Below are 11,619 nucleotides of genomic sequence, written 5' to 3' on the forward strand. Positions count from 1 at the left end.
AAATATGCCTCTCACAATAGCGTGAAAAAAAAGAAATACTTAGGAATCAACCTAACAAAGCAAGTAAAAGAAATTTACATTGAAAACTACAGTACTCAAAAAAAGGAGGTCATATAGGATATCAGAAAATGGAAAGATATCTCTTGCTCATGGGAAGGAAGAAACGACATAGTAAAAATGCCCATACTTCCAAAACTGTTTACACAGATTTACTGCAATCCCAATCAAAATACCAATAACATACCTCACAAAAATAGAGAAAATATTATTAAAATTCAGTTGGAACCAGATGAGACCTAGAATAGTAAAATCAATTTTAGGCAACAAAGGCATAGCATAGGGCATCATAATCTCTGATTTGAAATTATGCTGTGATAAAACAGCATAATACTGACAAAAAAAAGACCCAAAGATCTATACAAAAGAATAGAAGATGCAGAAATATCTTCAAACACACTCAGTCACCTTATTTTCAACATAGAGACCAAAAAGGTTCATTAGAAGAAAGTTTCTTTAATACTTACTGTTAAAAAACCTGGCTTTCCACCTGCCAAAGACTCAAACTAGCTCCATGTCTCTCTACCTTCACTAAACTAAAGTAAAAATGGATCAAAGATGCAAATGTTAAATCAGAAAAACTAAATCTGTAGGAAGACAGAATAGGTACAACCCTTGAAGACATAGGTTTAGGCAAAGATTTTATGGATAAAAACCTGTTTGCATGGGAAATACTATAAAATATCAACAATAGGGATCTCATCTTATTAAAAAGCTTTTGCACAGACTCACCCAGATACCATTGGTAAGTACTCACAGACCCCAGCAGGAACTCCATGTGGACAATAGCACTGCGCAGGGATCCAGATGGCTGCCATTCTGAACCCAGGAATCGGTGCAGTGGTGAACAGCAGAGAAAAGGCATCTCTGAGGCTTGGTGAGAAGTGAAGCCCACTGGGCAAGCAGAGTTGCCTCAACAGAGGCACACCAGAATGTATCTGATGAAATGAGAAGACATGAAAACAAGTCTCAAAACCAGGCTTCCAGATCACCTAAGGCAATCCCCAGGGGCAACAAGATTGAACAATCTGACACTTCCCAAACTGGCAACGAGAGGATCTGGAAAAAACAAAATCAGAAATAATTTCTCAGATAACAACAGAGATTGTGTCCATAGTGAAAGACATGAAGCCAGGCATGGTGGCACATGCCTGTAATCCCAGCCCTTGGGAGGCTGAGGCAGGAGGATCACTGTGAGTTTGAGACCAATCTGGGCTACATAGTGAGGTCCAGGTCAGTTTCAACTACATAGTGAGGCCCTGTCTCAAAACAAAACAAAACCAAAAAAAAAGACATGATTAATAACTCTAGAGCAAACAAAGATTAAAAATAAAAAATAGAGGAGCTCAGGAACATGAACATGATGGAATCTCCACATAGGAAACAAATGGAATCCATACAACAGATGTAAACAGATATCATGCAGATTAAAAACTCCACTGAAAGTTTATGCCACAGAATATGCCAATGTGAGGACAGAATATCAGATATAGGAGACAGGATTGCAATTAGTGGCCAGGCAATGAAAATTTTCTTTAAAATAGTAAGGAACCATGAGAAATCAATCAATGAAGAGTCAATGAAGAAACAGGAGATAGCACAAATGATATAAAAAACTGTTCACAGAAGTAATGGCAGAAAACTTTCCCAAGCAGGGGAAAAGAATTTGACATACAGATAAGTGAGGCATATAAGACCAACTAGCTGTAATTAAAAAAAATATATATACCTAGGCATATAATAGATAAGATTCCAGAAACCAAAAGAACCAAACACAAGCAGTTAGAGAAAAAAAAATCACATACAAAGGAAAGCCTATCAGACTCACAGCAGGCTTCTCAACACAAATCTTCAAGTCAAGAAGAGTCTGGAGTGAAGTATTTCAAACCTTAAAAGAAAATAAACTCCCACCCAGACTGATGTACCCTGCAAAACTATCTTTCAAAATGGATGGAGAAATAAGATACTTTCATGACAAAGAACACCTGAGGAACTTCATGAATACCAAACCAGCACTCCAAAAAATTTTAAACAATATCCTAGGAAAAGACTATGAAGGTCACAACCCAACCCCATAAAGCCAAGCAGAATGAATCCATCAGAATGCAAAGGGGAATAATCCAATAACAGGAAAAGGTAATGACAAGGATAAGTCAATACATATCAGTTATAATCATCAATATTAATGGTCTCAATTCACCAATCAAAAGAAATAGACTGGTCGAATGAGTCAAGAAACCAAGATCCAACAATATGCTGCATTCAAGGAACACACTTAATTCAAAAAGAAACTAATAAACTGAAAGTTAAAGGGTAGAAAACAATATCCCTTGCAATAGGAACCTGAGAAAAGCAGGAGTAGCTATCCTCTTTCCAGATCAAATGCATTTCAAATCAACACAAAGAAGGTCACTGCTTCCTTTTAAGGGGAACAATCCAAGACGAAAAGATGAAAATCATAAATATATATGTACTGAATACTAGTGCACCAAACTACATAAAACAAATATTAATAGACATGAAAAATCAAATAAGCACTAATACAATAATAATGGGGGACATCAATACACCACTTTCAAAAATAGATAGATCAACTAGACAAAAAACAAATGAGAAAATATTAGAATTCAACCAAACTCTTGAACAAACGAATTTAATACATGTTTACAGAGTATTCCAACCAACAAAATCATAATAAACATTCTTCTTGGATGCACACAGTTCATTCTCCAAAATAGACCACATATTTGCTCATACAACGTGTTTATGTAAGTACAAAAAAATTGCAATTAGCCCTGAAATATTATCTGACCATATGTGATGAAATTTGAAATCGATAGAAAAAGAAACCACGAGAATTTCATAAACACATAGAAATTGAACATATGCTTCTAAACAACCAATGGGTCACTGTGAAATTAAAGAAGAAATCAGATGGTTTCTACAATTGAATGACAATGCCAATACAACATATCAGAATCTATGGGACACAGTGAAAGCAGTATTATAAGGGAAATTCACAGCACTTATGTTCATATTAGGAAAACAGATTGAACTCAAGTAAACAACCTGATGCTGAACTCAAGCTAGAAAAAAGAGGAACAGGACAAACTCAAACTTCAAACAAGGGAAAAAAATTTAAAAAGCACAGAAGAAATCAATGCAATGGAACCTAAGAGAGAGATACAAAAAAATCAATGAAGCAAAGAGTTGCTTCTTTGAAAGAATAAACAAAATTGACAAACCCTTAGGAAACCTTATAAAAATTTAAAGAAAAAGCCCAAATCCATGCAATTAGGCAAGAAAAGAATGAAATTACAGTGGATCCAGCCAAAATCCAGAGGACCATCAGTACCTACTCTGAAAAATGATATACAAATAAGACGGAAAACACAGAAGAAATGTACTGATTCCCAGATGTATAGAAATTACCCAAGTTGAATGAAGACCTAAATATTCTAAACAACCCAAAATCAATCAATGAAATGGAGAACATAAATAAAAACTTACCAACTAAGAAAAGACTGGATCCTAATGGATTCACTGTTGAATTCCACAAGTCATTTAGAGAAAAACAATTGCCACTATAGTTCAAACTCTTCAACGAAATTGAAAGGGAAGCAATACTCCCAAATTCATTCCTGGAAGCAACAATCAACCTTAATCCAGAAAACAGAGAAAGACCCAATCAAAAATGAGAACTTTTTTTTAGGCCACTCTTACTAATGAACAAAAATATGAAAATCCTTTAAAATATACTGGCACGAAGAGTGCAGAAGATCATCAAGAAGCTCATATGAGTGGGATTCATCCCAGGGATGAAGAGATGGTTCAACACCAGCAAATCAATAAATGTAATAGACTATATAATTACACCCAAGAACAAAAACCATATGACCATCTCAATAGATGCAGAAAAACCATTCAACAAAATTCAGCACCCATTCATGATTTTAGAAAAAAACTATAGAAAATTGTAATAGACAGTCTCTATCTCAACCTGATAAAAGCCATCTGTGTAAAACCAACAGCCAATAACATATTAAATGGTCAAAAACTGAAATGCTTCATGCTAAATTCAGGAATAAAACAAGGATTCCACTATCACTACTGTTGTTCAATATAGTTTAGAAAGTATTAGCCAAAGCAATTATGCAAGAGAAAGAAATAAAAGGAATAGAGATAGGAAACTAAAAATTAAACTTACTATTTTCAGATGATATGATATTTTATATAGAAGATCCAAGAACTCCACCAAAAGTCTTCTAGACTTAATAATCATATTCAGCAGAGTAACGGCATACAAGGTCAACACATAAAAATCAATAGCCTTCCTGTACATCAACAACAGATGGAAAGAAAGGACAACAGGCAGACATAAAGAGCAACAGACAAAGAAAAAATGTAGAAGCAACTCCATTCGCAATAGCATCCCAAAAAAAAGGAATATCTAGGAATCAACAAAATAAAAGTAATCAAAGAACTCTATCTGAAAACTATAGCACTCTGAAGAAAGAGATATTAAAAAAATAAGGATATTAAAAAGGATATTAAAAAAATGGGCAGCCCTTGTTCCTAGATAGGATGAACCAATACAGAGAAAATGGCCACACTTCCAAAACTGCCATATACATTCAGTGCAATCCCAGTTGCAATCCCAGCAGCGCACTAGCAGCACACTTCACAGAACTTGAGCAATCCCAAAATTTATTGGGAACAAGAAGTGACCTAGAATAGCAAAATCAATTCTAGGCAACAAAGGCAAAGCAGGGGGTATCACAGTTCCCAACTCGAAACTATACTACAAAACCACTGTGTTATAAATAGCATGGTACTGGCAAAGAAACAGACCTGAAGATCCGTGAAACACTCTAGAAAATGCAAAAACAACTCCAGACACACTCAACCACCTTATCTTTGACAAAGGAGTCAAATACCCTCACTGGAGAAAAGATAGGCTGGTGCTGGAAAAACGGGGTTTCAACTTGTCAAAAATTAAAACTAAACCTATATCTCTCACCATGCACTAAACTAAAATCAAAATGGATCAAAGATCTAAATATTAAATGAAAACCAAGACCACCTGTCATGTAAAGGTACAAGATCCCAATAATGAATGTAACTGTACTGTACACCTAAAATATACCAATACATTCAATAAAAGAAAAAAAAAAGAAGAAAGATCTAAATATTAAAACAGAAATACTAAACCAGCTGAAAGAGAGGTTAAGTAGAACTCTTGAAGACAGCGTAGGAAGAGATTTTTATAAACAAAACGTCAGTTGTTCATGAACTAGCACAAAGAATCAACAAATGGGATCTCATTTCATTTAAAAGCTTCTGCACAGCAAGAGAAACCACCATCAGAGTGAAGAGACAACTCACAATGCAGAAAAAAAAATTGCCAGCTATTCCACAAAGGTCTACTATCTAGAATAAATAAGGAACTTAAAAAAATTGGAAACAGTGCAATTACCCATCAACTGGAGACTGGATAAAGAAGATGTGTTTTTCTTATAAAATGGAGTACTACTCAGGCATAAAGAATGAAAAACTAGAGATATTTGTAGCTAAGGGATGCACATTGAGGTCATACACTTAAGTAAAATTAACAAGTCACACATATGGAAATGCCGAATAATTTCTCTGGTGTGAAAAACTAAAAGTGTAAATAAGGATCAAAATGTATAATTGATATTGTGTAATAGGAAGAAAAGGTCTAAAAGAGTAGAGGAAGTGGGAGGAGTAAAGGTAAAAAGGGGAAAAATATGAGAAAAGAAAAAAATGGAAACAAAGTCTTTGTAAATAGGGAGGGGTGCAGGGGGTGAAAGGTGGGCTGGGAAATGGGTAAAGATAAGAACCAAGTCATGTAAAGGTGCAAGATACAATGATGAATATAACTGTATCGTATACCAAAAATATACCAATAAATTTAATAACGATTTAAAAAATCAAACCTCCCAAATTTAAAGACCCAATCCAAAAATGCGTATCTGAAATGAACAGACATTTCTCAGACAAAGATGCAGAAATAGCAAATATATGAAAACATGTTCAATATCACTGGTAATTTAGAGATTCAAGGAAAATAATGCTGAAATTCCCCCTCACTTCATAAAGAATGGCTGCTATCAATAAATCAACAAATAACAAATGCTGGGGAGGCTGTGGGAGAAAAGGAACCCTTCCTTCTAGATTGTTAGTGGGAGTGTAGACTGGTACAACCACTGTGGAAATTAGTGTGGAGACACCTCTAGGATTAGAGGTTCACTTTCACCCATCTATTTCCCTACTCAGTATCTTCCCAAAAGATTTTAAAGAATCATACCACAGCAATATATGTGAACCCATGTTCATAGTAGCACAATTTGCAATATCTAAGTCTTTGAAGCAGTCCAATTTGGAGACTGTATAAAGAAAATGTATTTTTTTAAAAAGCAAAGTGGAGTACTACTCAGCCATAAAGAATGAGAAATCAGTGCTGGGGATTTAGCTCAGTGGTGCCGCTGCCTGCCTTGCAAGCACATGGACCCAAGTTTGATCCCCAGTAGCAATTTAAAAAAATGAGAAATAAGAAACATTTGTAGCTAAATGGATGCACTTTGAGATGATACTCTTAAATTTAAAAATTAGGACATGTGTAAATACCAAATAGTGTTTCTGGTGTGAGAAATGGAAAGTGTAAATATGGATCAAAAGGTATAATAATAGCTATTGTGAAATAGGAAGAAAAGATCCAAAGGGGAAAGGGAAATGGGGAGATTGGCAAAAGAAAAAAAGGAAATGGAATTAATATAAGAAAATGAAAAACTTTAAACAAAGTCTTTGTAAACAGGAAGTGGTGGAGAGGTTGAAGAGAGAGCAGGGAAAGAGGAAAAAAAATAAGAACCAAGATAGATTATGTAAAGGTACAATTTTCCAATGATGAAAGTTGTTACATTGTATACCTAAAAGGTACCAATAAATTTAATTTTAAAAAGTAGGGGAGTAGAAGTAAAGGACCCACTCAGGAATATTTGCTACAAATCCATTTACTGACCTATGCGAATGTTAACTAGACTGTATTCATATATTATTTCTTTAACATGGTAGTACATTTGAAAGTATCCTCCAATTATCTTCCCATCACTCAGTCACACGCCTGTCATATGGTTTCACATTACGGGTATTACTGCTCAGAGCTCTAATGAAGGAAGCATGTAGAATGATTAGACCCAAATACTCCTCTGACTGACAAGAGGCAGATGTTCAAGAATAAACCTAACTTCTGAGCACTGAGCACAGCGACAACCTGCCAATGTTGAGCTGTCGATACCCATCTGCATAACTTATTTAACTTTCTTCGAACTAGAACTCACAAATTGGTTCAGTTGTACGACACACTAGATACAAAAGAAAGAAAGACTATTATATACACTAAACAAAAAGAAACATTTGATCACTTGGTCATGTTTAATATTTTTATTGTATCGTACTAGTACAATATGAATCTAGCTTTGACAAATGTTCATTATCACTTGAGAACTAAATTTACAGAAAGTTGGTGGCTAATAAGTCCCCCAGGAAAATGGTAGGGAAAGTATTTCCAACTCTTGCCTCTATTTAAAACATACAGTTGAACAGGTTCTTTGCCCTAAGCCTACTCTGCTGAGTATTCCACACTGAGGAGGATACATTTTCAATTAAGTGCATCACTGCAGAAAACAAACTGGACTTTATTTCAGACTTAAGGTAGAATCTAAAGTAAACTTCATCAACCAAAAAGGACTTAGTTTCAGAGGTGATTCCTGTGGGTAAGTATGTCACAAGCTCTGATTAAACTTCAGAAGGATTCTTTAGTTGATACACTTGCTGAAATAATCATACGCTTTTCTCTTTCTAAAAGATCTCTTGAGACTTCTGAACACCTACAAAAATTTTTAAGTATTAATAAAAATAATACCCTACAATCTTACAATTTCCCAGATCCTCAGCTTCAAGAATAATGGTTGTTTTTCTATTTCACATTATCTATTCTACATTTAGATCCTTCGGAATCACTGAGCTAAATCCCCGGCCCTTGATCTTTATTTACACTTTCAGTTTCTCCCACCAGTGAAACTATTTGGTATTTACACCTGTGTGTCTATTTATTTCATTTAGAGGATAAGACCCAAAGGAGAAGGTGAAGTAGGAGGGATAGGGGAAGGAAAAGAAATAAATATGAGAGAAGGAGAAAGTGGGAAAAAAAGTCTTTGTAATTAGGAAGGGATGAAAGGGTAGAAGGAAGGACAGGGGAATGGGCAAAAATAAAACCCAAGATATATCATGTAAAGGTACAAATTCGCAATTATGAATGTCATCATATTGTTTACATAGAATGTGCCAATAAACAATGAATTTTAAAAAAATAGTGGTTGCGACAGACCGTTGAATTTGCCCAGTGTTTTCTAATTATTTTGAATTTTTGCTTACTCCATTGGATGAAACTAGTAATTGAATAAAAATTTAGTCATTTACATTAGGAGAGCAAAGCACATGCTAAACTAATGGCAAACATAACAGATTTTGGAATGACTGCAATGTAAATATGAATTTCTTTTTCTACCCTGGCCATTTACATTTCTGTCTCTTTTCTGTTTGAATAACAACGTGTTTTATTTTAGAAATCTTTTTTGTCTTAGTTTTCTCAAAATCAGAAAAACTCAAGGTAAATAGGTACTACAAATACATATTTTCTTTTCTCTATTTGCTTTCAGTATAGTTTGATGACATAGACTTGCTCTGTCGTAGTTAAATGAGATTTCATATCTGTTATCCCCTTTCCCTCTGGGGTGAGTGGACACTTCCCACTCTGTCCACTGAGCCTGAGAAGCTCTGGCACCCAGCCCCGCATCAATGACAGGTTCGCTGCTTGGGAAATCGTGTGAAATGGAGTCTAGTTTTTTTAATTTGGAGCCAATTTAGGAAAGACTTTTTAGTATCAAGTTTAAAAATGTTAATTCACTTCTATTTCACTGAAGCTCAATGAACTCATTGGACTCAATCAAACTTATGGAAAATGAGATTGTCACAATTTGTTTAGAAACACCATATGGGGTGCTTCTGATCTCAGAGAAGGCTGCTTCCTTCAAAAATCTTCTTGAGAGACTTTAGCTCAGAGTATAAACAAATAAAATTTTTGCTGTCAAGGGGTGGCAAGGTAGTACCTTTATAAAGCCAAGAAGAGCACAGGAGGAATTACAGAAGCAAGGCCTTCATAGAGTTCAATCCTGTGGGGAAATAAAGGATAATGAGGGCTGAAGGCTGAAAGTTATATACATTTTCAGGAATCTAAAGTTTCTATAAATAAGGCATCTTTGTTTTGACTACTGAATGAGAAAAAGGTATTCAACTGCAAATAAAGAAAATTCATGATAGAGAAAAGGGTAGTCAGATGTGATCCAAAATTCAGAGGTTTCCCATTAATAAAGGAAGTTTATTATGTGGATAGGTAAAGGGATGGAAAAGTTAAAGCACATTTGCTTGGAGGATTTTTGCATAAATTCCAAATGTAGAGGAAGGAGCTCTCCTTAACAACACAGAGCCTTGGTCAGGAATATGTCCGGTGTCCAGTAAGTTATAAATCCTGGCTCACACACGTCATCCCACTAAGACTCAGTTTCTTCATTTATATAATGGGGATAATTCAACAGTATCTTCATGTGGAATTTTGTGCAGTTTCAAGAGATAGTTTACTACCTTCTGACTGCAGGAAGCACATAATAAAAGTTATCTATTAATGCTGTCATTTTTCAGAAACAAATGTTTACTTACTATGACTGCTCTTATTTATATCCATGTTATTAAATACTGATGTCATGTATTGACCTATGATAATATGTCATGAGAAAACGGAATAATCTCAGTCATTACTTCACCTCCATGACAAATTATGCACTCAGAAAGTAAGCTTACACAAGAGCTGAAATGGATAAAAAGAAATTTTTCATCTAAAATTGCCTATTGTTTACCAATGAAATAAAATATTTATCACAAGAAAACCTTAACATAGTCCAGGAACATTAAGGAATACTATACCTGAGATTATTGGGCTGCTACACCAATAAGACAAGAGGTCAGAGAAAATATTTATAAATCCTTGAGAAGCAAAACAAACCAAAATATCTAGTCATGGAGTAAGAAGGAAGGTAACGTATTAGTATCCATCTATTTTATCATTTTCCTATTAGTTTTATATAATAATTCCCCTCAGCATAAATGTTTTCTTTGCTTGTTTACTTTTATGTTAGACGATTCAGTGGTTTTTCAACTCTGAGCTTTGCAACCCTTAGAAAAAGAAATAGCACAAATGAGAAATACACCTTACTGTGACTAATTCTGACTTTTCATCCTTTTCTTTTCACAGGAAATTTGAAAGTATCTCATTTGTTCAGTGAATGGATAAACTAAATAGCTCCACAGTATCTGAATTTGTGTTTCTAGGACTCTCTACTTCTTGGGAAACTAAAGTTTTTCTCATATTGACATTCTCCTTGATGTATCTAGGGATAATCCTGGGAAATCTCTTCATTGTCTTCTTGGTAATTGCCGATTCTAACTTACATTCTCCTATGTACTTTCTGCTGGCTAACCTCTCCTTGAATGACATGGGGTTTTCCTCAGTCACGGTTCCCAAAATGATCATAGACCTCTTAAGTGAACACAATGCAATTTCTTTCCAAGGCTGTATGACACAGATATGCTTCATCCACATCATGGGAGGAATGGAGTTGGTGTTGCTCATAGCCATGGCATTTGACAGGTACATCGCAATCTGTAAGCCTCTTCACTACTTGAACATCATGAGCCCTAGAAGGTGTGTTTCATTCATAGCCCTTGGATGGGTAGTAGGAGTGGTCCATGCTATGTCTCAATTTTCTTTTGTTATAAACTTGCCTTTTTGTGGCCCTAATAAAATAGATAGCTTTTACTGTGATTTCCCCAGGATCATTCAACTTGCGTGCACAGATGGAACCAAGTTTGAGTTCATTGTTGCTGCCAATAGTGGCTTTATAATCGTAGGCACCTTCTTCCTGCTTCTGCTTTCCTATGTCTTCATTTTGATCACAGTCTGGAAACATTCTTCAGGAGACTTATCCAAGGCATTTGTCACTTTGTCAGCTCATATCACTGTGGTTTTTCTTTTTTTCACTCCATGCATGTTTCTCTATGTGTGGCCTTTCCCCACATCACCAATTGATAAATACCTGTTTATTGTGGACTTTGCAATCACCCCTGCCTTGAATCCTGTCATCTATACACTAAGGAACAAAGACATATTGATAGCTATACAAAGACTGAGCAAACGGATTCATTATGATAGATTTTGCTGACCAGATGTATTTTGGGGTCTCTAAAATTGTACATCAATGTTCCCATTATTGATCTCTACTGAGGCACCTCCAATTTATCATGCCTAACTGAATATGGCATTTACCTCTCTGAACATATTTCTACTCTTCTTCTGTAGCATTTTTTGTCTATTAACATGGGAAAAGAGAATCCACTGTGACAGTTTTTTTCAACAGAGCAACAATAAGT

General features: G+C 35.1%; 1 protein-coding gene across 1 annotated transcript; it reads left to right on the forward strand.

The window, feature by feature from the left end:
- Positions 1–10,475: 10,475 nt before the first annotated feature.
- Positions 10,476–11,411, forward strand: LOC104849736 (olfactory receptor 4F15-like). The gene has a single exon (XM_010606263.1). The coding sequence runs from the start codon at positions 10,476–10,478 to the stop codon at positions 11,409–11,411; it is 936 nt and encodes a 311-aa protein (XP_010604565.1).
- Positions 11,412–11,619: the final 208 nt, after the last annotated feature.

This window comes from Fukomys damarensis, unplaced genomic scaffold (genome assembly GCF_012274545.1).
Source record: "Fukomys damarensis isolate Sample0158 unplaced genomic scaffold, DMR_v1.0_HiC HiC_scaffold_17, whole genome shotgun sequence".
In the NCBI taxonomy this organism is placed as follows: Eukaryota; Metazoa; Chordata; class Mammalia; order Rodentia; family Bathyergidae; genus Fukomys; species Fukomys damarensis.

Bases quoted from the DNA above. Each gene is read 5' to 3' on its own strand.
- LOC104849736 (XM_010606263.1), top strand. From the start codon at position 10,476: ATGGATAAACTAAATAGCTCCACAGTATCTGAATTTGTGTTTCTAGGA.